Source organism: Daphnia carinata, chromosome 2, assembly GCF_022539665.2.
Source record: "Daphnia carinata strain CSIRO-1 chromosome 2, CSIRO_AGI_Dcar_HiC_V3, whole genome shotgun sequence".
Classification (NCBI taxonomy): Eukaryota; Metazoa; Arthropoda; class Branchiopoda; order Diplostraca; family Daphniidae; genus Daphnia; species Daphnia carinata.
The window spans coordinates 1,296,306-1,321,688 of record NC_081332.1 but is presented as its reverse complement, the minus strand read 5'-3'; the positions used below and the strand labels follow the sequence as shown (position 1 = coordinate 1,321,688).

Here is a 25,383-nt window from a genome sequence, read left to right as displayed (position 1 = left end):
AAATAGGGTTTAAGCGAATTTGTAACTCTATTCGAACAATTTTCAAAAGGATGTATTTAACATTCAGTGTACTGATTAACGATAGTATAGTATTCAGATTCTCCACTGAGGTATTAAAATAAAATTTCCTAGATTGTGACTTCGAAAAAAATGAAAGTTTCTTGGGCATTTGATTCCGTTGTTGCTGAAAAAAAAACATGGAATAAATTGCATCTGTTTGTGACATGATTCCTTGTCAAAATTTGATCAAAATATAATTAAATGAGCTAAAAAATTTTATGAACCTTCATTTAAATTGTGACAATTGCAAAAAATAAAATATTGACATTTTTTGGCGCGCACAAAACACTTAGCCAACTTGGCAAACTGCCGTATTAAAAGAAACATCCTGCTCTATGGGATAAGTTGTAACATGAGGCAACAAGTATTAACTGGTTTATCATTAGTACACAGAAATGTCGTTCTTACCTTAATTTAAGGATATCTCTTTTTGGTTCGTGTCTTGGCGAGAACTCCTTTATATTCGTAGTCTCCATTGTGGTACAATAGTTGACCTCGTGCATCCAGATGTAACACGTTTTATCTCGTGACTTGCTGGTGGAGCGACACATGTGTTGGCTATACAACTATGAACGTTGAAGACGTTAAGCAATAGACTTTCTAAAACTGACAAGTGTTGCCGTTCACCCACATGAAAAATTTATGCTTGTAACTGAAGACAAGTTGAACGTTTTTTTTTTTATTGTTTAATTTAATTATTTATGTAAAAATTTCTAGTTATGCATTCTTCAATTCCAGTTTCACACCGATCTTTTGCCGCCAAAATTCTTGCTTGGTGAATCTAACGAAGTGCAGCCATTTTAATTAGTTGTCACCAGATTGAAAGGCCAGGTTTGTTTCAACCTTTCAAGTTTTTTACAATCACTTATTTTTCATGAGGAATGCATTTTTAAGGTCTATATTAACGTGAAAGAAAATGTATCTGGGCCGATTGTGTAGATCTTTATCGTTTGTGCTCTAATTATCTTTGAATGTGCTATGCTTGCATAAAGGGAAGGTAAAATTTACTAAAAATCTGCTTGATTATGTAAATGTGAGTGCAGTAAAAAATATTCAAGTGTTTTCATTGCACAAGTTTTGTAGTTACCTAAAGTTATCGCTTTACTTTTTTTGTGCTTTGCAGACATTCTGGCATACTTCAACGATAGGCCACTAAATATGCACAGTATGGCTGCGTGGGCACAGCCTGGAAAATTTATATCAAGACAAGAATATATGGATATGTTTTTTACTTGATCTTACAAGACTGAAGTGCTGTTGTCATGGCTATCTGAAAAACTCAACTGCCGCAGAGAGATAATCCACAAAATCAGTGTGTAGCATGATAGGTAAATAATTCAAATGTTACAATGTAGGAGCATCTGAAGACATTTTCTAACTTTATCAATTGAATATAGATGAAACGAAGCGGCACACCGTTAGGGCGGAAAAAGCTAATATCGTCCATTTGCATGAAAATCTGCAAAGAACATGTCATAGGTGATCAGATCTGCTTAATAGGTCGAGGTTTTTTGTTACAGATCACTCAATCCCGAGAACCAACAGCCTGATGGTAAAGCTGAAATATGTCTATCGGCCAATTCATGAAGAATTGATGGATGCGATTATGAACGACGAAATGCAGAAAGAAAAACAGCGTATGGTAGATCTCTATATTTTTACAGCTGAATATACAGAGGTATATATTGAACAAGTGTATTTATTTGAAATAATGTCTATTTAACAAAACTATTGAAGGCTGTCCCCTTATGGTGGTTGATGCATAAATAAGAAGCTGGAAGCTAAAATGCGTTTCGACACTGACCAGTTGCAGCGTTAAACACTTGACGTCCCTGGCAGTTTGTTGAACTGCCCGGCTTAACAACTTGCTGCACTTCCCTTCGGTTCCGGTCGGGTCTGCATGAAAACCATCAGAAATTAATATCGTACCGTGGACAATCGTAAAGGTATTAAAAATTTTCTTTTACACTATCGGGTTGGTGCCTTTGCCCTGTCCAGTTCCAGTCCGACTAGGATTGAGCAAAGGAATATTGCTGCTGGGAAATTGAATGGCTCCTAAACTTCCCTGTTGTCGACGTTCGTATCCATTGCCTTTGATTATCTTCTTACTCTTCTTTTTCTTACCGTACTTGACCGCGTCTTCAAAGTGAAGACTCTGATAAGCCAACCAGATGCGGAAGACGTCGTATTCGGGATGAAACTGATCGTAAACGCTATCGAGTAAATTGTTTTCTTCGCACGAAGAGAAATAGGGCGAAGTAGGATTGGTGATATCGACGCATTCCAGTTGACGTTTCAAAACGTCATATCCCAACAGCTTATCTTGAGAATCATAACTCGAACACGGGCCGCTCGTTCCCAGCTCGTAACAGACTCCGTTCTTGGTGGGTACCCATTGCACCTGTCGCGCATGGCCGTAGATGGCACCGTCTCCGTAGATTGTCGCGGGCAATTCTGGACATTGAGATGGCGTGCAACTCAAACCCCTCCGAATCGATAGTTAAAACATGTCGGTAGGGACACGGGCCTGAAGAAATCGAGGAATTGCAGTAACGTGATGGCGGAACTAAGTATAGTTGGCTAACCTTGAGTGAAAAGTGGGACACAATCGTCCTGAGGGTACGGGAAAGGATAATGTCCAACGGGACAATCGCAAATGGGGTCTCCGTAAGGCGAATAATAGAGACGACGACCGCCTTGGCATTCGATCGGGTCGTAGATATCGTGACAAAGTCCATCGCGAACGACGAAAACTCTTTCCCTTCCGCAGAGCCGCGGAGTGCATCGTCCCTGATAAGATTTGCATTTTTATGTTTCCTTTTCTTTTGACACAAACATTTCCCGTCATACCTTGAACGTGTAGGGGTCCACTGTGACCCACTGCTTGGGGTCATTGCAAGGGCCTCGACCGAGCACGGGGTAGCATTTTCCATCCTTTGCGAACCGAACGGAATTTGAATCGCAACCATCGTCTGGAATCGTTCCGTTGGCGGGCATCGTTTGCTGGAAGAAAGGCGTAGCGTCGTCCGTTGGCAGTACGACAATATTCGGATTGAATTCTTCTTTCTTTTCCTTTTTCTTTAACCATTTCTTCATTTTCTTGGTTAACGTCGATAAACTACGCCCATCGTCTTTCGAACTTCTTCTGGAACTCTTCCTTGTTATTCCTCGTGAAAATAATTTTTCCGTCCATGTTCGTCTGTCATTCGCGTACGGGATGGAAGATCGGATTAATCTCGTGCGATTCTCCGGGGCGAGGCTCTGCTGCTGGGCGCTAGATCCGAGAAGAATAGCCAGCAACGATACGAGTAAAACGGCTATGCTTACAATGATGCCATCCATCGTGGATATTGAGTTTCGTTTATTGTTTCCCCCACCGGCGAGCGAATGGTTTTTGAGCACTTGACTGGTCACAGAGTTGAGGTGAAGTGAGATGAGCTCGTTCGCAATGAAGGTGTATAGGAGAAAACTGATCCCCGTGTTCGCTGAGCTTTCACCTTCTGTATGCACCAAAAAAAAAAAAAAAAAAAAAAAGGATTTTGCTGTCGGAGAAAATGAGTGGCATTCTCATCTTCCAGTTTTTTTGAATTGGGACGGTATTGCATTAAAACTTGGTCAGACCTAACGGTAGATTTTTTCCTTTTTTGATGCGAGTTGCATCTGTAGCAACTCTGTGTGTATGAATTATCAGCTGTTATTGGGTCACTCATCACCGTCAGCTTTCACACGCACGCGTTTCTATTTTTCCCGACCGGTTTTTCTGCAACGATAAATATGTACGCATTGAAATTGAGCAAATGTTTCAGTTTGGGTTTCTGTCATTGCGAGAGAGCGCTTTGATTAAAAGCGAACTGGTCCGCCTGACAGGGGAGTTCCCTTTCTACTCCCCATCAAGACAAGGACGAGGGAGCATCCCGAAAATGTTATCGTGTAAACATATTTTATTCGGAATTATTTCTCTCTGTTTAACCGACTTGAAAGATTACTACTCGTATCTCGATAATGTCCAAACAGACGTAATCGCATATAGGAATAGAAAGTGCAATTAGAATAATTGGTTACAGCGTTTATATTCTAGCAGGCTTCACTTATTTTTTGTGTGATTATTTTAATGCTTGAATTTTGTTTTTTCTCTTCTAGGTTCTACGCGTTTACATAGAATTTCGAAAGTGTTCTGACTGGAGTGGGCGATTCCAGTTTGTATCACAAGCCAAATGACACTGAGGTTAGTGGAACAACTCGCAACTCAAATGGAACGTTTTGTTATCGGTCACCAAGTTATTGAAAAAAAATGAACAAAGCATATCGACACCTGTATCGGTGCCGCCCACGTCGTGATTCACGCTTCCGGCTAAAGAAAAATGCTGAATCACTCGGCATGCTGGTGGAACGCAACTGCAAGCCCATTATAAAGACTGTCCAGTTATGTAAACACGTACACCTATGGCGCAGGTCAGTGTTATAGGCTGAAAAAAGAACGAAATGAACCGTAGACAGGTAACTCTGAAAATCGTTTTTGACTCGTATTAGTGACCTTAAACTTACTAATAATGTTATTAACACACAATTAAGGAAAGCTTTTGTTACAGGTTAGAGGAGAAATCTGTGTGATATAGTTGAGCTATCATCAAAGACAGCAATCACGTCATTTGAAAACCAGAAATTCCTGACACCAATGGCCGAGAAAAACCTTGGACATTTCTAATCAATGGGTTTTTTCCAAATTTGGCGAAGAGAAGATGACCCTTTAATATTCCTGTTGCTGGAAAAACAAAAGAAACCCGGATCAAGTAAGTCGTTTTCCTCAAGAAAATATTTTCAAAGTTTTAATTAGCATTTATTAGAGTATAGATCTTAGATTATTGTAGACTTTTAAGGAAGTAAAGTTTCCATAATTCTACTTCTCTTGGATGTAGATTCAAGGCATATATTTCGCCTACGTAAACGAGAATTTGAAAGTTCAGTATTCAAGTGAAATGGAATGTCGTTGTAATTTTTGAAAGTAATAAAGCCACCCAAGATCAAAGGCGGATAACTCAATACGTTGTTACACGCTCTTCTGGAATGCTATAGGTACTTTCATAGTAAATAGTTGAGGAAAGCAATCATTTTATGGCAAATGATGAACCATTAAGTATAAGCCAAACTGTTCATTATATTATTTATTTCATCACCCATGACCTTCAAACTATTATATATTTACAGTTGATTAAAAACAGCTGTAACCAACCACGCAAATGTAAGGAAAAGCCAACACTACTTGATCTCCGACTATGCGAGGAATTAAAATGGGAACAAACGGAACTTGGTGTTTTGGGAAGATCGACTCTTATAGCATTGCACTTGGGCTGCAAACATCAAGCGCCATTGAGGAATGTTAAAATAAAAAGGGCAGACACTATAGCAAAGGAGCAACCAATGGAAGAAAGGAAGAAAAATTAAGTTGACCAACAATAGAGAGAGAGGAAGGCACATTCAAGTTCAACAACACAATGAGAGAAACCGAAAGTAAAGATTCCTCGTACAAAACGAAAAGCTTATTCATCATAATGTGATACGGCACTATCACTGGCACTTTAAATTCCATTATGAAGAACATGGAAAGCGGCGCCCAAAGCCCAACTGGTCTCGTAGCCGTCAATCTTCTTCCTCAACTGTTTTTTACAAAAGAAACGATTAATGTAATGGAAGGATGAAACGCTTGCCATATTGAACACACCTGCAACTTGGTATTGGTAGCTAAACCGAACCCATGATGAAGCAAGGCAGAAATATAGGTCATATCCAAGCAGGCAAAAGCTTGGTCCGGATTCGGGACGGCACAAACTATCGACATAAAAATTTAGTGAAAATTCATGGTAATTTTAATTTAAATCAAATTACTTTGTTCTGCCATTTTAAATAATTCTTTTATGGTCAATGTTCCACCCTCAGATGAGTCTGAATAAATGAAAGTTTATTAGGGTGGCTGTGGATTTAAAGGAATTTAAGAAAATATACCTATCAAACCATGGTCGCTGGCTCTGTCGTAATAATACGAAATGGCCAACACTTCGCGGTCATTGAGCTCGGCAGGTTTATGAACAGAAGTTTCTAGAAGACTACGACTGAGTCTGAGGCACTCGTTAAAATCAGCTTTAGGTACACCGCCTTTCTTTTGCCACTCGGACAGAGGAATTTTCTCGACGTCAACATCGTGAGTTCCTTTCACAATGTAATTCACGCCACTATAAGTCCAACCTTTCTTTACCATAGGGTTAATGCAAGGTGAACGCAATTCAAGTTCTCCTTCCTCTTGGCCAGCCGACAGAATTTGTTTTCGCGCTGCCATCAATCCTAACCCAAGGTAACTATTTTAAAACAAAAGATAATGTTACAGTGTGCAATGAAATAGTACCGAAACGTTATATACCTAAATGAGTAAACATCAATCTTTTGCTGAAGGGTGGCTACTTGGTGGATAAATCCTTGAGGGGCTCCCTCCATTGTACTTTTTTCTAAGATTTTTAGAAAATTACGTAATTGTTCTAATCTAAACAGTAAATTTTTGGATTCCTACCTTTGGGAACGAAAGTAATTTGCGTTGAACCTCCACCCAAGTCTAATGCTGCCACGGTTTGTTCAGGATGGTGCAGACGATCTGTAAAACAACAAATCATGTTTTTATTCAAGTAAGCTACGAATTCAAAGTTACTAACCGAGGAGGAAATTGATGGTAAACCAAGAAAAGAGACCCTCGTCAATGCCGTCCATGATGCTCACCGACCGCGGTGTCACCATGAATCCAGATTCTTCAAATACTCGTCGAACCTGAAATTGTACACAACCCTAGTAAGTGGGCAAACGATGTAATGAAAAAGGCATTTACCTCTTCAAGAATAAGATTTGCTTTTTTAGTAGGTAAAAGTCTCAAGCCGGCTGTTGCCTTCAGGACTAGGGGCGTTTGGTGCCAAAGGTGAGGGGGTACAACTATTTTGGCCTTGTCTAGAAGTTGTTTTATCGAATCAGCTCCTTGTTTGGGATCATCAGCGAAGGAAGACAATCCAGGTTTGATATGTGAATAGAATTCTTGGTCTAGCTTTACACTTCGGTCTATGAAAAGTAATTGTTTAAGAGAAGGCACAATTTAATGGACTTTGTATTTACCTGATAATGACCGATGAAAGGTAAAAGCCAACACTCTTGAGCCTGTACTACCAGCATCAATAACAACCGTGTAAACATGCTCCTGAAGGCCAAGGCTTAAAGAAAGCTTGTCCAAAAGGTTCGTGCTGTGATGGGGAGAAATCCAGCCTGTTGTGTTGTTGACCATAACTTGAACGTAAAAAGTCTATTAAGGTATATCCAATTCATTTTGTTTCTACACTATTTCTTACCTGTTGCAATAAGAACAGTCAGTGCAATCACAGTTGTGAAGAAGAGCATCCGTATGACTAGGAAGGCTCTTGAAATGCTAGTCGTCTTCTCTTTAATAGACATTGTCGTATTCTTCTCTGGGGTAAACTGGATGACAGCCATGGTATTTTCTCAAATAACTATTATTGATTTAACAAAACAGTAAAAAACATGTCTGCTACCTTGTTACGATTTCTCACAGACATGTTCATCCTATGGGATGCAGCCTAGCAAATCTCGTCTATTGTCAAGAAAAGAAAAGGACTGCATTTTGATTTCTGTTAGCAGTATCAATTAAACAAATAGTGCAAACAGCTGTTATGTTCAACAACAATGTAAGTAGTATTGTAGCTCTTGGTTATGTTGGGTTACCTGGAATTATAAATACACAAGAAATGCAAAGGAAAAACAACTTGATGCACGACAATGGGACTTTGGTAAAAGCTCGCAAAATTACGACAGACACGGGCAATCCCAAAACCGACAAAGATAATAGTGCACTTGAGGCATGTGCAATGGGGCAGACAAATTTTTGAAGACTATTCTCTGAAAGACCAGATTTTTCAAAGCTGAAGAAGAATACGAAGGAAAAGTGAATCACGCTGTTCCGGAGATATGCATCACTGTTGGCTCGCTACTAGTAGTTCCCCTTCAGTTATAATTATTTTTTCTAGGCAGTGACAGAAGCCAGATTAACAACTGATCAAATTAGACTCGTCCGGAATGTGATGACGGGAATGTTTGCAGACGACAGAGATGGCGCTCTTTTTCTTTCACTTGATGGAAGTAAAAGATAACAGTCAGCAAGCACTGAGGCGGCAACGAGCATGTGGTGATCGTGTGACTCGTCCCAATTTCTCTACGTTAATGTACGAGTGAAACTCGAACGTTTATCAGGTATGACTTGCACAAAGCCTTGCTTGTTGCTAGGTGATTTTATCTATCAGAGAATGGCTCTTTGTTTTTATTTAAATTAAAAACTAAACATGGCATACATTCCTCGTGCAGGGATTCTGCCCTAAAAATTAACGTCTGATGAACCAGTAGAAATATGGCTTACAATGCAATGTAGTGTTACTAATTGGAGTTTTCTGGCACATAAAATTCTTGTGTTGAATGACGTGTTATTTTCCAGTGTTTCAAAAGCTACCGAATGTGACGGTTTGCCAAGTCACGAGAAGACATTCTTCATTCGTCTATTGCTTTCTGGGTACTGGGCCAAGTTCCCTTGCACACTTGCCGTGATTAATTAGGTATTCCGTCTAGAAAAACATTTAAATTAGTTTAAAGAAGTGTTAGCAAAGAAAATTTCTGATGCAACAATGATATGTGTTGTAATTAGATTATCAAAGAAACAATGAAGCCAAATAATTCTAGCGAAATATTATTTCCAGTTTCGTATTTTCAAAAGTCGTTTCTGTATTAGCAATTGACGTATGTAGCAAATTGAGTTTACATTCCGAAGGCTTAGTGATGAATTTTGACATGTGCAACCCGTGCATTTTTCATTCTATACTAAACTAAACTTCTTGTTTTAATTTCAGAACATTTGGTGTGGCAAAAGTGGAGATTGGTACGATGACGGAGGTTGTTGCTGATTATAAATCTGCTCGGACGGCGTAGGTGGCTTGTAGATTGGTGGCATTTGGAGGTAAGTCGGTAGCTGTTCGTATCTTGGCTTACTTGGTGGATAAGTTGGTTTATTGTAAGCTGGCGGAGGTGTTGGTGTAGTGTACTGATATACTGGTGGAGGGTTGTAAGCCGGCGATGTATAATAGGGGGTTGGCATAGTAGTATAATAAGGGGTGGTTGTTGTGGTATAATAAGGAGTGGGTGTAGTAGTGTAGTAGGGTGTCTGAGTAGCCGCTGTTTGTGATTGCTGTTGAATGTAGATGGGTGGACACGAAGGTGCTGGGTCTCGGAAGAGAGAGGAATCCCTCCACCGTTCATCTGTAGAATTCTTTTCAAAAGAATGAAACGTTTTTGACGTTTACTTGATTTTACTGCTCCTGCCATAAGGAAAATGAGTACCTGAAAAAAAAAATAACATTAAAATAAATTGTCAAAATAACATGATGAAATAGTCGTACTAATACTGAAATTATTTGAAATTTCATCCTTGCCAAGTGTTGCCGACCGGTCTACAATCGAGTCAATGCTTTAATTTCTTGGGTGCATCGTTTTATATACTGTCAGATTTGTTATTGAGACACTGTTTTATAGTTGTTGACACGATAGATGCGAACAACTGAATGTCTTTTCTTTATTCCCAATTGATGGATTTGTATAGAATTCATAAGGCCATCGCAAGGTTCGATGAAATTTCATGCAATTTCTGTGGGCCGATTTCACGTGCTTTTATCGAAAATAGTATTAAGGTGGCATAATAGATTAATAAAAACAGCTTACTTGTGCACGTTTCGCCGAAATTCAGGTGGAAAATATCATTTTTCTAACTAATGGAGGTTAAATCACATGCGAAAATACGCGCGCAGAACATCGTTGACAGCTTGTCGAAAATAAAATAGGTAAATTCTTAGGAACTCATATTGATGTTTATTATTATTGATTCAAGTTAGGGGTTATTTAAAACATTCCTTTTTTCATCACTCACTCAAGTAACGTAAACACAAGCACGCAAGAAAAACCCGATGACGTAATCGGTTTGTTCTCTGATAACAAAGATACCCTGTTTATCGGCAGTTTCATTTTCTATTTTTGTTCACTCGTAAATGTAATACGATTCAATTTAATTTATTATAAATTGTATTTTTATTTTCAGAGAGATGTGGGGAGGGTTATCAGTCCTTGAAACAGTTTGGAAAAAAAGCCATAGATACTTGAAATGTTACAGGCTAATTCACTGTTCACAGAAGGAAGAAACAAATGAGACGAAAAAACAACTACCATGAATTACTATATTCTCGATAACTCACATCGAACCTAACAATATTCGGTAAGCATTCAAAACTACAGACATTTACTACGTTTTCTTTTAAGCCAGCTCAAAAGGTGGTGGTTTGCTAATCCGCCCATGAGGAACATTAAAAAGAATCCTTTATGGATAAGAAGGTGGAGCTGGTGGCGAATAAGCAGGAGGAGCTGGAGGAGAAGGAGGGGCATATTGCGGAGGCGAGGGAGGGGTATATTGCGGAGGAGATTGAGGGGCGTATTGCGGAGGCGAGGGAGGGGCATATTGTGGTGGGGAAGGAGGGGCATATTGCGGAGGAGAAGGAGGTGCATAAGGTGGGGGTGAATAGCTTGGCGGGGGAGCGTACGGAGGTGGGGAATAACTCGGGGGAGGATAAGATGGAGGTGGGTAGCTAGGAGGAGGAGCATATGCTGGAGGAGAATAGCTTGGCGGAGGAGCATAAGGTTGAGGAGGATAGTCCATCGGTATAGGAACAGGAACAGGCACAGGTCGCTGAACGATTCCCACCATCGGAATTGGATTGTCGACGTCTCCTAATCCTTTTCCTCCACCACCTCCTCCGCCGCCTTTCTTCTTCATAAAGAACAAGAAACGCTTATCTCGATTTATCGAGTCGTCGGTAGATTCCTCTGTAGAAGTAGATCCCTCCGTGGTCGTAGTGCTCTCCTCTTCATCAGCTCTAGCAGCCATCAAACTAAAGAGAACCAACAGCGACAGCAGCGCTACATTCTTTAGGATAGCGAATAGAATTAAATTCAAAGTACCATGTTAACATCTGAAATTATCGAAATTACCTTGCGGAACTTCATCGTAGAGGTGTTACAGTTACACCTCTGAACAATAACCGTGTTTCTGGAACAACGATTGGCAACAATACTAGGCCGATGAAGGCTGGTGATTGATGCTGATAGGACCACGCAAGTCGGTATTTATTGCCTTCCATTCTTTCAAAACGATGTAATGTAGCGAGGGGTTTAAACTTTTCCCGGGAAGAACCCAAAGGTTAAACTCTGACCTTCGTGAGCTAATAGGTTTTCAAAAATGTAATCATTGTTGTCTTGTAATTTTTTTCTCGGAAGTCGTTAATCTCAGTTTTCACAGGTAATACTCGTCCATGAAACAAGTAGAAGCGAAAACAATTTACTTTGGTAGAGATGTACGTAATTTCAGTACGATGTACGTTACTCACTATGCTAATGGTTTACGAATACCTCACGGTTTATTTATCGGTAAAAAGAAATTTGCATTTTGGAAAATCTGGTTTACTGTAGTTTAACTTATGATCCTACTTGAGTTATTCCGAATTTTTCACGAAAAATGTAGAGTTTAAAACGTTAGCTTTGTGGAATCGACCTTGTCAAGCACCTGAAATACCTTGAATTAATAATTGACCATGAGTATTCACATTTTATTCTACTGGAAATTTGTTTTGAATTTTAAGGTCGCACACCATAATATAGCAATGAAAATGAATAAAAAGAAGAAGAAGAGATGTTGAGCGGCATCATTCGATCTTCTACCGGCTTCAAGCCAATAGCAATTCGAAAACCAATTGGAAACCTGTCCCACTCTGTTCGGGGTTCTGTGGCAAGATGAAATTGCATTGCGTCTCAGTCGTGGTAATTCATTTTAATTTTTCATTATTACGATTCAGTTTTTTACGTGTGTTTTATCTAACAATTCTTCAGACCGAGATTCTAACTGTTCATTTGGCTGTAATGCTAGGTTCTATTGCTTTCACTATGCCTTTGGAGTTGCCAAGGAGAGGAAGAACGCAAGAGCCATGGCGAACGGCATAAGCGATTCTTGTACTACAGCAAGAAAGGCGGGTTCGGCCTCGGTTTGGGTCTTGGACCGAAAGGCGCTGGAGTCCCGGCAATGACCATGGTCGGTCTCGTGGAGCAACCAGTTCCTGTCCATGTCGGCGTGCCAGAATACCCGCCCTACCCTCCTCCAGCTTATTCACCACCTCCAGAGTATTCACCCCCACCTTATGCTCCCCCACCAAGCTACGCTCCTCCACCTTACGCTCCTCCGGCTTATGCCCCACCATCATACGCTCCGCCGCCGCCTGCGTATTCTCCTCCCGCACCTGCCTACGCACCACCGCCTCCATATTAGGTGCATTTGCAGCTCGCTTTGATTCCCTTGAATTTAATACTACCACACAGCTGGAACTGATGTGGTGGAAGAAAGATTCATTTTCGACCAATTAATTGCATTTTCATTTCCAATGCTGTAAGCCTTGTACGTCAAATACATTGATTGGTACACTATTTCAATCATGACGTTATTTTCGATAATCATGTTACATGAAATAGAAGTAGTCCATCCAAGCACGAAGAAAATAGATTTGTGTTGTTCTTCAAATTTTGGCGCTTATTTTTTGAAAAACGCGGCAATGTTGTTCCCCACTGAGCAGTTTGTCTGCTATACACCATGAAATTACAAAGACGTTTCTGTTCCAGCAGTCAGGCTGGAGAAATAATGATTGTTGTTCGATTTTGTTGACCAGAAATAACAATTATGGCAGATACTGACGAGGAGCCGGATTACATGTCTGAAGAATTCTTGGCGGCATGGTAATATGAATGTCTTACTCCAATGATGGTGTTTTATCTAAGCAAGCTTATGGGTTGGATCTAAAACAAATTTAAGAGGCAGAGAAATGAAAGAAAACTACTGTCTCAAGATGTATAGTTTTGGTTTCCGTCGTCGTAATGAATATCAAATTCACTGAAAATCAATTAAGTGAGGAAATTATAACAAAAAGTGTGTTTAAAATTCATTAGTTTAATTGTTTAATGTTTCTGGATCTTACGTCATTTTCATACTGAATCATTTTACAGTGTAAAAGATGTCAGGCCAGGACTAGTTTTCAAGCAGAGCACTAAAAGGCAGTTCCAGTTGGAGGAGCAGCACCGAAGTGCAAATGAAAAAATGAGAAAATTGAACAAACCAGTCAGAGTTTTAGAGGCTGAAAAGCGTGAAGAAGGGCTAAGCACAGCTATTAGTAGCCAGAATAAAGGTATGAAAGAATAAAATTAGATCTTTAGACAAATAATTTGCATTCTACTTTTATTGCAGGCTTTGCCATGTTACAAAAAATGGGTTACAATCCAGGCAAAGGCTTGGGAAAGACAGAAGAAGGTCGTGTGGAGCCTGTAGCCGTTGAAATAAAGGCTACGCGAGCTGGATTGGGTAGAGAGGCTGCCGTGAAGGATATACTACAAAGAAAGATGACAATGTTGCAGAACAGAATCTCTAGCCAAAACAGTTCGACAAGTGTAACTGAATTTAGAAATCGTAAAAAGGATGAAACCGTGCAGAAACTCATGCTCGTTGATTTGAGGAAGAGCCAACGGATGTGCCAAGTTCTGGACGAAGAAAAGAACATCCTGGAACCGGCTGAACTTTGGTTTTGGCCCCAAGTGGTCAAAGAGTCGGACAAATCTGATCAAGAAGACGAAAACGTTGAAGAAAAAGAAGAAGAACAACTTTTAGAACCTGGTGAACAATTGGAGTTGATCACGGCATACCTCCGCCAAGTGCATTGGTATTGCACTTGGTGTGCAACGAAATTTAATGACGATCTAGATCTCAGTTCCAGTTGTCCTGGTGCCACGCGAGATGAACATTGATAAGTGGTTCAAATGGTTTTTATGTAATTTGCTTGCATATGAAACGAATATTTTAATTGTCAACAAAACTTTAAACAACGCTCATTTTTTTTCTATTTGGTTGGACACAGGTTCCATAAGATTTTGTTAAACGCAAAAAACAAAATGACAACGCTGGATATGAAGAAAGAAGAAAAAAGAAAAAAGAAGAGCCATGCCTACTATAAAGGGGCTAAAAATGGCACCACACTAAAAAAACAATACACACATATACCTACACAACACATATACAGACGTTTCACATCGATCTGTAGTACCGTTCACTACATGTTAAAGATCGACCCACAAAACTGAGGTAGAGAAGAGGTAATCGTAGGTCGTAGGTTGTTGGTAAATCTCCCCATGGCCACTAGGTTCATGGATGCAGGCAGCTAATCATCGGGATATGTGACCCTCTTCGATACCAATAAGTTTTTGTTTCTAACACCAGTGCGGCTAGCAGGTAGGCAGCTAGTTTGTTCGTATTACCATAAGAAAATGGTAATAAATACGATTAGAAATTTGTCGCCAATTCTTACTCCTGGCTAGAAGAGGAGCCCTTCGCCCGTAGTTGTTTAGAGAAGTAAGAGAGTGACGTGCTCTTGTTCGTTCTCTGCTAGTATAAATTTCACTCAACAAATTACTACAATTAGGGAATTCTCGACGAAATAGCTCGCGAAAATGGTGTTGGCAGATTTAGGAAGGAAAATTACCTCGGCCCTGAGGTCGTTGAGTAATGCAACGGTCATCAATGAAGAGGTTGTGCCTAATAGAAAGCAAAAATATGCTTAGCTGTATGACCCTAATCTCACATTTTCTTGTCCACGTAGGTTTTAAATGCTATGCTCAAGGAGATATGCGCCGCATTACTCGAATCCGATGTCAACATCAGGCTGGTCAAGCAACTCAGAGAAAATGTGAAATCAGTCATTGATTTCGATGACATGGCTGGTGGTTTGAACAAGCGCCGTATGATCCAAAGTGCAGTCTTCAAAGAGCTAATCAAGGTACACCCAAACAAACTTCCAGCTGTTATTTTTTCTTAACGTTTTTTGAAATGGTAGTTGGTAGATCCAGGAGTGAAGCCTTATCAGCCTGTCAAGGGGCGACCAAATGTGATCATGTTTGTTGGTCTACAAGGTTCTGGTAAAACCACAACTTGCACAAAGTTGGCCTACCACTATATGAAGAAAGGCTGGAAATCTTGTCTTGTCTGTGCCGATACCTTCCGTGCTGGTGCTTACGATCAGTTGAAGCAAAATGCCACCAAAGCCAGAATTCCCTTCTATGGAAGGTAACCCTAAGTGTTTTATCATTTACACAGCAGTTTGTTTTGATTCCATATTTTTTAGCTACACAGAAGTTGATCCGGTGGTTATTGCCCAGGAGGGTGTTGATATGTTCAAAGCGGAGAATTTTGAGTTCATCGTGGTGGATACAAGTGGCCGACACAAGCAAGAGGATTCTCTTTTCGAAGAAATGTTGCAAGTTTCAAATGCTGTGGTAAGTAAAACGAATAAAATACAATTTAACACTAGAAATTTACCAAAATTCTTGATCGAAAACGAAAGAAACCAGACAACATTATCTTCGTGATGGACGCTTCCATCGGTCAAGCTTGCGAGGCGCAAGCCCGTGCTTTCAAAGAAAAAGTAGATGTCGGTTCAGTTATCATCACAAAGTTGGATGGTCACGCCAAGGGTGGTGGTGCCCTCAGCGCGTAAGTCAGCCACGTAAAAAAAAAAATGTTTAAAAGATTTGCTTTACGCATACATTTTGCAAATGACTAGTGTGGCTGCCACGCAGAGTCCCGTAATTTTCATTGGTACCGGAGAGCATATCGACGACCTTGAACCGTTTAAGACGAAGCCTTTTATTAGCAAATTGCTGGGGCTTGGTGATATCGAAGGCCTCATAGACAAAGTCAATGAGCTAAAGTTGGACGACAATGAGGAACTCATAGAAAAAATTAAGCATGGACAGTTCACTTTACGCGATATGTACGAACAGTTTACGAACATCATGAAGATGGGACCGTTTTCTCAAATCATGGTGAGTGCTTTTAACTTCTATACTGCAGTTCAAGAATATGCTACTCCACTGTTAAGTTTTTCTTTTTTTTTTCATTTTCTTAATTCTATTTTAAAAATTGTTTCAGTATGTATATATATATATATACATATATATTTATTTTTGAAATACAGGGGATGATACCGGGCTTCAGTCAAGATTTCATGACCAAAGGTGGTGAACAAGAGTCAATGGCCAGACTCAAGAAATTGATGACAATCATGGATAGTATGAACGATTCTGAGCTAGACAATCAAGATGGAGCTAAACTTTTCAGCAAACAACCTACGCGGATGGCGCGGGTAGCCAGAGGGTCTGGCGTGACTGAACGTGAAGTTAAAGAATTGATTTCTCAGTATACAAAGTTCGCAGCCGTTGTTAAGAAGATGGGTGGTATCAAGGGACTCTTCAAAGGTACGCCGAGTTTTCGCGCTGGGCTTATATTATGGATATCTAATCGCATTATCGTGTTGTTTTGACAGGAGGAGATATGACCAAAAATGTGAATCCCACACAAATGGCCAAATTGAATCAGCAGATGGCTCGTATGATGGACCCATCAGTTCTCCAGCGAATGGGTATGGTACTAGTTTAAGTTATGTTTGGTGAAAGGAAAGTTATAATGTGGTTTTATTCATAAAGGTGGTATGGGAGGATTGCAGAATATGATGAGACAACTTCAACAAGGGGCTGCCGGTGGCCTAGGAAACCTGATGGGCATGGGAGGAGGAGGAGGGAAATAGCTAATCTTCCAAACTGTGCATTTTTTTTCACAAGTGGCTATATCCATACCTTCCTTTATCCATGTAACACTCTGTGTAGGGATATGACTTCTACGGTTTGGGCTGACCACAAAAATTTTTTGTTTACCATGAGTATGTGTAAAAAGTGAGACTGTGACAATGGAATACATGATGGTGAATGATAATATTGTATTTTCTATCCGCAACTTGTTTTGTGAATATTACATGATAAGTATTATTACAAAAATAAAGCACAGAGTTGTCCCACTCACTTATTGCCTTACATTAGTAATCTAATTATTCATTAGATGGCCTTATTGTATTAAAGTGATTCAATACCTTATCCCATATTGGATTTGTAAATTTCAAAATTCCAGTTTGCAATTTAATTAAAAATTATTTAGAAACGGCAATGATGATTCCAAGTTGTTATGACTTTTGAAAAACGATGGATGATACCTAAGTCTACATATCGATATAAACGTGTAACTCGATAATCGATGGCGCCATTAGAAGAACGTTGTTGGGAGGAGATAGTAGTACAATAGTAACAGTTTTGGCGAATTGATTTTGCAACGACGAGGATATTGAGTTAAGGCAGGCGATAATAATCTGCAGTGTCTCAAATTTTTATTGACTTGCCGTCGCCTATTATAATTATTATTGAAGGAGTCTTGGCAGTTGTAATTAACACGGGCCGAAAAAAGCAAATCAATAAAAAAAAAGTTACAAGAGTAAACGAACGTCACATACCAGGTAAAGAAATGACTACGACCGTTATCACCTAAGATAAATTTCATCTTATCTAGCTTATCAGATCCACTGCGTCTAGGCGTAGCCATTTTCTGAAACTTCTTTTCATGTTGAGGTTAAAGTTGCATGGTTTGTCTTTTGTACTTTACTCACATCTAATAATTTTTTAATTCATGTTTAATAACCATGTTTCCCGACTTTGGCAATATTTTTCAATTAACATCTTACCTTTCCAAATTTTCTTTTTGTAGGCAGTGTGATGTGCTTAGGAAAGCACTAGGAAACAGCCAGCAATTTGTTGGGACGTCCATCAATGCATGGATGTGAAATCCAGCACAGTCATCACCCAGAGTAAACAAATCATTAGTAAAGCCAAGAGAAGGGCTGTACTGTACCTGCTAACCTTATTTCACCTGAGAAAAAAAATGGGGGGATTCCTAGATAAACCGAAAACGGATAAAAGTCAAGAGTGTAATGAAGGCAATGGACTCAGATATGGAGTTGTCAGTATGCAAGGTTGGCGTGTAGAAATGGAAGATTCACATACTGCAGTTATTGGGCTACCAGGTGGTTTCGAAGGTATTATAAATGTCAAGTCTTCATTTGCCTGTATGGTTTTGTCAGTTTTAGGTTAATTTTGTGTCCTGCTGGATTCCATGTTAAGTTGAATTAGTAGTATGTGTGTTCCTGAGAAAGTGCAGCATATGACTAACATAATTCCTCATTCTCTCCTGTTTTTGACATGCAGATTGGTCATTTTTCGCCGTTTTTGACGGGCACTGCGGCTCGACTGTTTCAGCTCATTGTGCAAGTCATTTGTTGCCAACCATTACAGAAACAGAGGACTTCAAGAAAATTTCACCAAAGACAGCTGAAATTGATGAAGAAAACAACGAACTTGAAAAAAGCATTAGAGGTGCCATTCACGCGGGATTTCTTAAGTAAAAAAAAAAAAAGTCACATGTTAGTTGCGCTATCTTTAAGAAGAATTTATTGTCTAATAGATTAGATGAGACCATGAGGCAAATGCCGTGTGTGGTAAAGGGCGAAGATAAGAGCGGATCAACAGCAGTGTCCACATTAATTTCACCAACCCACTTCTACATTGCTAATTGCGGTGACTCGCGAGCTGTTTTGTGTCGAAACGGCGAGGCAGCCGTGTGCACGATGGACCACAAACCGACAGTGGCTGCTGAAAAAAAAAAGAATACAAGACGCAGGCGGCTCGGTTATGATTCACAGGGTCAACGGATCACTGGCAGTCTCAAGGGCTCTTGGTGACTTCGAATACAAAAGCGTAGAAGGCAGAGGTATAACTTTCATTTCATCCCTGTCATCTAATTTAAACGCTGTATGAATTTTTTTTCTTAATGCATCGTAGGGCCGACCGAACAATTGGTATCTCCAGAGCCAGAAATTTACGTCGAAACACGAAAGCCAGATGATGAGGACCAGTTCCTCGTTCTCGCGTGCGATGGTATATGGGACGTTATGACAAACGAGGACTTATGCCATTTTATTCGTTATCAATTAACCATCACGGATGATTTGTCAAAAGTTTGCGCGGCTGTCGTTGATCATTGCCTCTTTAAGGTATCAGAGCTACTTGAATCGTTTTTTTACGAATTGGGTTTTCAGCGTCGATTTTTGGATTATTTAGGGAAGCCGAGATAACATGAGCATAGTTTTGATTACTTTTCCAGCAGCACCTAAACCTGTAAAAGAAGTGATGGACTGCGAAAAGAAATTCGAAGATTGGATCCAAGAGAAAACATATAGTTAGTTATCTTCTTCATTTGTTGAAGTTTATCGCATTTTTTAGAATTCACCATATTTTTACCCTTTTTTTTTATTTATCTATTCTACTTGGTTCCCATTCTGTTTTATTACTTTCAGAAATCTTGGAAGATGACCTACATGCCGAAGTTAGTCGTATCCTACAAATGCTAAATGATGAAGAAATTCCGGATCAACCACCGCTTAGCTCCGTTGGCTCGAAGTAAGTTACAGTTTCAGTTTTCACGCTCTGAGAATGGCGTCGTTTTAAGTTTAAATATTCGTGCCAAATCGGAAGTCTGCATGAATGACTTGCTGGTTTTGTTCCAATTTTATTCTGGTCCAGCATGGTGTGTTACTTTATTTTTCGGTCATAAGTGACCAAAGTAGATGAGTCGTGTATAGTAATTTTAACCTGACCTTGCAATACCTACATTGTGTTTTAATCGATATTTATCTGTTATTCACAGACGAAGTTTCATCGAGCAGGTGATTAACGATAAATACGGCACAGACAAGGTATGATTGCCCTAACAATTTTACATGGCAATCCATTCATTTTCGGCATTGAATATTTTTTTAGGACTGACTACATCGTTGCAGGCTTTAAAAAAAGAAGGGAAATAAAGAAACAAAAAAAAAAAAAAAAAAAAAAAAAAAAAACAAAAAAAAAAAAAAAAAAAAAAAAAATAATTATGGAAAACATCTGGGGTAAAAACATTAAAATGTATTAGAAAACCCATCCCTTCTTTTAGTACTAAATCACCTTTTTTTTTAAAAAAAACATAGTAGGCATAGGGGGGCATAATTTGTATGTTTAAATCAAGGTGGATCATAATAAAACTTGGAGAACAGTTATAAGGTCATTTTACGGAGTTGAATGAATGGAAAAATAATTAACAATTGTGAGACCCGTCCTTAATTCAAATAATTTCAAAGTCGCCAATCCGTTAAAATTGTCGTTATTGAACCCCTTGTTTTTTTCCTAATAATCAATATTTTTCGTACATGATTTCGTCTTAAGAAGCCCCACAAACTCGTTCTTATTAACCTTTGTCATTTCCATTTAAAAGGATTGAATAAATAATACCATTTATGTATTGTCTTTAACTTCTAAGGGGAAAAAAGGAATGACCTGTCGCGAGAAAGGATCTTCCTTACATAATGGCTGTACATGTTACTCGTTAGCTTCATTGGGTTTCAATAGAGAGGTATCGCAGTAAACAATACCTCTGATGGTGATTTCAGGCAAAATATCCTCGAGCATGAGACATACAAGTTCAAGGTTTTTAGCTTCAGGGTGACCGCCCAAAATAAGTGTTTTGAGTTTCTTCATTTTGCTTAACGAGGCAATCCCCTTATCTGTCACTAGCGGACAGTTTCGAATGTCTAGGTATTCCAATGTGTCGCCATACTCACCTGAAATCCTATCCAGGCACCAATCATCAATATATGGACAACTTTCCAGACTAAGCCACTTTAGGTTCTCCATTTTCTCTAAAATGCACAGTATTGCAATGTAGTAATGTCACCAAATTTTTTTTTTGTTAAAAATTTTACTCATGTTCTCCAAACCCTCATAAATGAGGGTCATTTTTGAACAGTCAGCAGCCTCCACTTTGTATGATCCAACATAGAATTTGGGTAAACTTGTTAAGGTATCAGAATCAGGATCTTGTGTGATCCAGTCCTCTTGTCCATGAAAACGTACTTTTCCTCCACGATAACAAAGAAAATGAGCTGTAGCTAACTCTGGGCCAAGGAATTCTGCTCGTTCTTTTATATAAACTTGTGATCTCAGCAACTTGTCTTCTTGAAATATATCCCATGCTTGTCTTATTCCATACGGCGTAAATTTGATTGCATTTATAACTTCGATTACTTTAATGCCATAGTTGGTATCACTAGAGAATAACGCCAGGGCGGTCTTTTTTTCTTCTACATGGACTTTAGGAAGTTCGTAGATAACGCGGTCCTCTTTCTTTTCTGGTTCTATCATCTTCTTATGATCTATTTTGGAAATTTGTGACGAGGCCGCTATGGGACGTTGTCTAGAAACACTCCTACATGATCTTTGGAAACACTTTTGTGCTAATCGCAATTGGATTAACCTAGAATAACTTATAGCCATGCTAAGCACGTTTAAGCAGCACTTATTGTTATGATTCTTCACAGTGAAACATTCAGCTGTCTGCTAGTATGTCACAGAACACCGTTGCCGGCTTCCTGCTAATGTTCATTTCATGGGAAAACTTATATGGCACCGCTGCAGGCAGACAACATCTACAAATTCCGTTATTGAGAAGTAATGCGATGACTTTTTTTTACACATGTTAAATTGAAGAATAACACGTCAACAATCTAGCTGACAAATTGGTTTATGATAAATCACTGGCGGTAAACAGAGATGACGTCTATCATCAAATTCTGTGCGCTTTCAGGCGCACTTGATGATTCACCACACTCGTACCTTCTCAAAGTCGATGATTTCACCTTCCTGCTGGACTGCGGTTGGGATGAAAAGTGCTCGGAAGGATTCATAGTTGAGCTTAAAAAGCATGTGAACAAGATTGATGCTGTGCTTCTGTCATATCCTGATCAACTGCATCTGGGAGCCTTAGCATATGCAGTTGGGAAACTTGGCCTTGCCTGTCCTGTCTATGCTACGGTCCCTGTCTACAAAATGGGGCAGATGTTTATGTACGATTGGTATCAGTCCAAGGATAACATGTAATACCTCATCGAGCTTATAGTACTACAAAAAAAAATCTAATGTGATTACAATTTCTCCTTAGGGAAGACTTTGATCTGTTCACATTGGACGATGTTGACACCTCATTTGATAAAGTTGTACAGTTAAAATACAGCCAAAGTGTGCCTCTAAAGGGTAAACTTCTAAGAACATGATACATTGTATTGATTAATAAATATTGATATGTTTTTACAGGAAAAGGGCAAGGGTTGATTATCACACCACTTCCAGCAGGACATATGTTGGGAGGAACAGTGTGGAAAATAGTAAAAGATGGTGAAGAAGATATTATTTATGCTGTGGATTATAATCACAAAAAGGAACGCCATCTAAATGGTTGCGAGTTAGAAAAGATACAACGACCATCGCTTCTCATTACAGATGCATTTAACACCCTTTACCAACAGCCCAGAAGACGAAGCCGTGATGAAAAACTGATGACAAATATCTTACAAACGTTGAGAGGAGGCGGTAATGTCCTTATCGCTGTAGACACGGCTGGAAGAGTTCTCGAATTGGCCCACATGTTGGAGCAGTTGTGGAGAAATCAAGAATCTGGTTTGAGAGCCTACAGTTTGGCTCTGCTAAACAATGTGGCGTACAATGTGAATGAGTTCGCCAAATCCCAGATAGAATGGATGTCAGATAAATTAATGAAATCATTTGAAGGAGCAAGAAATAATCCGTTTGGATTCAAGTAAGCCGTTTAGTGTCTCTAAATTCGGTGCATTTATTGAAATAATTCCACCAATATTCTATAGGTATTTGCAGTTATGTCACACCTTATCGGAGGTGCTTCGCATACCGGGCTCAAAAGTAGTTCTGTCCAGTTGGCCTGATCTGGAGTGTGGATTCGCCAGAGACCTGTTTGCCTTATGGTGTTCCGATTCCAGAAATTCTGTTGTTCTAACCAGCCGGTCAGGACAAGGTACGCTGGGCCAACGTTTGTACAATCAGCCGAATTTAAAGTCTGTCACCCTCGAACTGAAACAGCGTGTCAAACTAGAAGGTAACACATTGCTTTCGCGATGCATAGCAAACGGAATTTCTAAAAGCTCTGTTTGAACTTGAAGGTGCGGAGTTGGAAGAATACCGAAGAAGAGAACGAGAAAAAAATATATTAGCAGGGATTAAAGTTAAAGATCAAACTGTAGCAGAATCTAGCGAATCGGAAGATGAGGTGAAAAAAGGCCGGCATGACATTGTTGTACGGTCAGACGATAAAGGTCCAGGAGCAGTACAGCACTTTTTTAAAAGTTCGAAGAAGCATCCCACCATGTTCCCGTATTTTGAAGATAAAATCAAATTCGACGAATACGGTGAGATTATCCGCCCGGAAGATTACGTAATTGCCGAATCTGAGGACCACGATATGACCGACTATTCGGTTGAAAAACCCAAATGGGAAGAAGAAGTATAACAATTTGAGCTATACTTTTGCTTTTTACAATCGTGTTATTTTGCGTTTGATTTTTCATTCTTTCACTCTAGCCGGAAACAACAGAGTGTCCTACCAAGTGCATTTCCACCACGACAACCTTGCCGATTAATGCAAGTATCCAGTATATTGATTTCGAAGGACGATCTGACGGTGAATCCATCATAAAATTAATTGAATCCATGAAACCGAAGAGAACCATAGTCGTCAGAGGATCACCCGAATCTTGCCAAGCACTGCATAATTTATGCCTTTCAACTGGTAAAGTTCTTTATAGTTAGTCAAAATTAGCCGGCTGTCCTTATTTTTCTTGTTTTTGTGTGTTAGGTTCATCAGACAATAAAGCCTTTATAGCCCGAAAAGGAGAAACAATTGATGCAACAATCGAAAGCCATATTTACCAAGTGCGCTTAAAAGACTCATTGTTGTCCTCACTTTCCTTTGGTAAAGCCAGAGATGCTGAAGTGGCCTGGATTGATGCAAAGCTTACCTATCAAGTACACTCGCTGTTCCTTTAATATGACAAAAGAACTGAACAAAAAAATACAAATAATTGGTGGGCTTTCTTGATAACAGGCAGAAGACTTGCGGGACTTGGACGATAAAGAAAATAATTCGCTCCGTAAAGAACAAGCACCGCTGTTGGAGCCGTTAGAGCCCAAAGATGTAATTATGTTAAGTTCAATTTATTTTGAGTGCCAATGATAAACATTTTTTCCCTTTAGATTCCTGGCCATGAAACGTCATATATTAATGAACTAAAGTTATCGGATTTTAAACAAGTGCTTGTGCGTCACGGTATCCCATCTGAGTTTATTGGAGGCGTTCTTTGGTGCTGTAATGGCAATGTTGCACTTCGTAGGGTATGAACTTCCACCAATACCTAATTAAATTTACAAAACGTTTAGGGGCCTTTCCTTGTTTGTTTTTTGTAGAACGAGTCGGGTAAAGTTACACTGGAAGGCTGTGTATCAGACGATTATTACCGCGTCAGAGAACTATTGTACGATCAGTACGCTATTATCTAAAATATCGGTCAAACCTGTCAGTGCATCTATGCATCTAGGTGAAAGCTTCCATCCGTCGTTTCCCCCATTGCGCTTTTGTTTACTGGAAATTGAATAAATATGCTTTTTGTGATAAACTACTATTCATTTGTCAAGTAGATTTTTTTAGAACATTGTATCAAGCGAGTGATAAAAAGTTATGTCGGTTGAAAGAAGTGTTTCATAATAATTGCTACCATGGAATCGTTTAGTAGATGACGTTAAGTAATTCTTTGCTCAATAACCCTTCAAAAATGGATCTGTTGTCGAAATACCCGGAATATTTGCGCAGCATCGGCCTAATGCTGGAGCGTACTGGCGCGCTTGCGCGAACCAGCGCTAATACCATGGGAATTTTCCCTCAAAATTCTGCAAAATTTGACACTAACTGGAATTGGTTGAATATCACAGATTATACTCAAAATGAAACGCTGATGCCGGGAAAATTGTTCTTTTTTTCATTAAGTCAAAAACTTTTTAAATACACCGAATATTCGCAAAGCGCGAAAGCGCTGGCGCGCCAGTATGCTACAGCGCTTGGGGCACCACAAATATTCGGTGCATTTCCAAAACGGTTGATTTACTGAAGAAAAATAAAATTTTCCCGGAATCAGCATTAAATTTTGAGTACATGCTGCAATTTTCAAAAAATTCCAAGGAGTGTCAAATTTTCGAGATTTTTGAGTGAATTTCCCGCGGTACTAGCGCTGGTTCGCAGTACCGCGCCAGTATGCGACCGCGTTAGGACGTTGCTCGGTC

The 25,383-nt window shown here is 39.5% G+C and overlaps 6 protein-coding genes and 2 long non-coding RNA genes across 16 annotated transcripts; 5 read left to right on the top strand and 3 right to left on the bottom strand.

Moving 5' to 3' along the window:
- Positions 1–1,700: 1,700 nt before the first annotated feature.
- Positions 1,701–3,443, bottom strand: LOC130685949 (uncharacterized). Its single transcript, XM_057509257.2, is given in 5 exon segments — positions 1,701–1,956; positions 2,028–2,543; positions 2,545–2,587; positions 2,646–2,850; positions 2,911–3,443. Coding segments are annotated over 5 exon segments (1,371 nt in total). The 5' UTR covers positions 3,403–3,443; the 3' UTR covers positions 1,701–1,841.
- An 825-nt stretch (positions 3,444–4,268) lies between these two features.
- LOC130685978 (uncharacterized) lies at positions 4,269–5,329 on the top strand. Its single transcript, XR_009420589.1, has 3 exons — positions 4,269–4,557; positions 4,633–4,850; positions 5,266–5,329. It is a non-coding gene; the product is annotated as an uncharacterized LOC130685978 (long non-coding RNA).
- On the bottom strand, positions 5,205–8,219 carry LOC130685948 (ectonucleoside triphosphate diphosphohydrolase 5-like). Of its 5 annotated transcripts, none has more exons than XM_057509252.2 (12): positions 7,828–8,218; positions 7,638–7,696; positions 7,437–7,563; positions 7,207–7,374; positions 6,929–7,152; positions 6,759–6,870; positions 6,620–6,700; positions 6,473–6,557; positions 6,061–6,410; positions 5,944–6,000; positions 5,780–5,886; positions 5,205–5,714 (listed from the first exon to the last, which is right to left on the bottom strand). In XM_057509252.2, exons 2-12 carry the CDS (start codon positions 7,665–7,667, stop codon positions 5,637–5,639), a joined length of 1,419 nt encoding a protein of 472 aa, XP_057365235.1. In that variant the 5' UTR covers positions 7,668–7,696; positions 7,828–8,218; the 3' UTR covers positions 5,205–5,636. The 5 variants fall into 5 exon arrangements, with proteins under 5 accessions (XP_057365235.1, XP_057365237.1, XP_057365236.1 ...); XM_057509254.2 differs by having other exon boundaries at positions 8,011–8,218; XM_057509253.2 differs by having other exon boundaries at positions 8,057–8,217.
- Positions 8,220–8,260: 41 nt separating this feature from the next.
- Positions 8,261–12,643, top strand: LOC130685975 (uncharacterized). Of its 5 annotated transcripts, XR_008999752.2 has the most exons (7): positions 8,268–8,352; positions 8,591–8,708; positions 9,000–9,106; positions 9,890–9,983; positions 10,238–10,411; positions 11,829–12,006; positions 12,113–12,643. It is a non-coding gene; the product is annotated as an uncharacterized LOC130685975 (long non-coding RNA). The 5 variants fall into 5 exon arrangements; XR_008999753.2 differs by lacking the exon at positions 8,591–8,708 and having other exon boundaries at positions 8,261–8,352; XR_008999751.2 differs by lacking the exon at positions 9,890–9,983.
- A 184-nt stretch (positions 12,644–12,827) lies between these two features.
- Positions 12,828–14,106, top strand: LOC130685956 (G patch domain-containing protein 11-like). The gene is made up of 3 exons (XM_057509264.1): positions 12,828–12,969; positions 13,237–13,415; positions 13,475–14,106. The coding sequence occupies exons 1-3, from the start codon at positions 12,914–12,916 to the stop codon at positions 14,026–14,028; spliced, it is 789 nt and encodes a 262-aa protein (XP_057365247.1). The 5' UTR covers positions 12,828–12,913; the 3' UTR covers positions 14,029–14,106.
- Positions 14,107–14,647: 541 nt separating this feature from the next.
- Positions 14,648–20,484, top strand: LOC130685971 (signal recognition particle subunit SRP54-like). The gene is given in 17 exon segments (XM_059494258.1): positions 14,648–14,805; positions 14,877–15,053; positions 15,111–15,340; positions 15,399–15,549; positions 15,618–15,766; positions 15,837–16,098; positions 16,251–16,530; positions 16,599–16,694; positions 16,759–16,833; positions 18,361–18,553; positions 18,617–18,809; positions 18,811–18,922; positions 18,994–19,205; positions 19,273–19,390; positions 19,509–19,611; positions 19,859–19,907; positions 19,972–20,484. Coding segments are annotated over 17 exon segments (2,484 nt in total). The 5' UTR covers positions 14,648–14,727; the 3' UTR covers positions 19,978–20,484.
- Positions 20,094–21,556, bottom strand: LOC130685955 (distal membrane-arm assembly complex protein 2-like). Its single transcript, XM_057509263.2, has 2 exons — positions 20,949–21,556; positions 20,094–20,885 (listed from the first exon to the last, which is right to left on the bottom strand). Exons 1-2 carry the CDS (start codon positions 21,517–21,519, stop codon positions 20,566–20,568), a joined length of 891 nt encoding a protein of 296 aa, XP_057365246.1. The 5' UTR covers positions 21,520–21,556; the 3' UTR covers positions 20,094–20,565.
- Positions 21,557–21,686: 130 nt separating this feature from the next.
- Positions 21,687–24,763, top strand: LOC130685942 (probable cleavage and polyadenylation specificity factor subunit 2). Its single transcript, XM_057509236.2, has 10 exons — positions 21,687–22,118; positions 22,184–22,275; positions 22,336–22,837; positions 22,902–23,149; positions 23,214–23,554; positions 23,632–23,839; positions 23,906–24,075; positions 24,155–24,244; positions 24,304–24,441; positions 24,514–24,763. The coding sequence occupies exons 1-10, from the start codon at positions 21,796–21,798 to the stop codon at positions 24,604–24,606; spliced, it is 2,205 nt and encodes a 734-aa protein (XP_057365219.1). The 5' UTR covers positions 21,687–21,795; the 3' UTR covers positions 24,607–24,763.
- The last annotated feature ends 620 nt before the right edge of the window (positions 24,764–25,383 follow it).

Coding starts and splice junctions, on each gene's coding strand:
- LOC130685948 (XM_057509252.2), bottom strand. CDS start 7,667: ATGAACATGTCTGTGAGAAATCGTAACAAG. Junction 6,411..6,472: donor ATTGATGTTTACTCATTTAG/GTATATAACGTT, acceptor GTTTTAAAATAG/TTACCTTGGGTTAGGATTGA. Junction 5,715..5,779: donor CTACCAATACCAAGTTGCAG/GTGTGTTCAATA, acceptor TGTAAAAAACAG/TTGAGGAAGAAGATTGACGG.
- LOC130685956 (XM_057509264.1), top strand. CDS start 12,914: ATGGCAGATACTGACGAGGAGCCGGATTACATGTCTGAAGAATTCTTG. Junction 12,970..13,236: donor GAAGAATTCTTGGCGGCATG/GTAATATGAATG, acceptor ATCATTTTACAG/TGTAAAAGATGTCAGGCCAG. Junction 13,416..13,474: donor TATTAGTAGCCAGAATAAAG/GTATGAAAGAAT, acceptor CTTTTATTGCAG/GCTTTGCCATGTTACAAAAA.
- LOC130685955 (XM_057509263.2), bottom strand. CDS start 21,519: ATGGCTATAAGTTATTCTAGGTTAATCCAATTGCGATTAGCACAAAAG. Junction 20,886..20,948: donor TGAGGGTTTGGAGAACATGA/GTAAAATTTTTA, acceptor TGTGCATTTTAG/AGAAAATGGAGAACCTAAAG.
- LOC130685942 (XM_057509236.2), top strand. CDS start 21,796: ATGACGTCTATCATCAAATTCTGTGCGCTTTCAGGCGCACTTGATGAT. Junction 22,838..22,901: donor AATAATCCGTTTGGATTCAA/GTAAGCCGTTTA, acceptor AATATTCTATAG/GTATTTGCAGTTATGTCACA. Junction 23,840..23,905: donor TAATTTATGCCTTTCAACTG/GTAAAGTTCTTT, acceptor TTTGTGTGTTAG/GTTCATCAGACAATAAAGCC.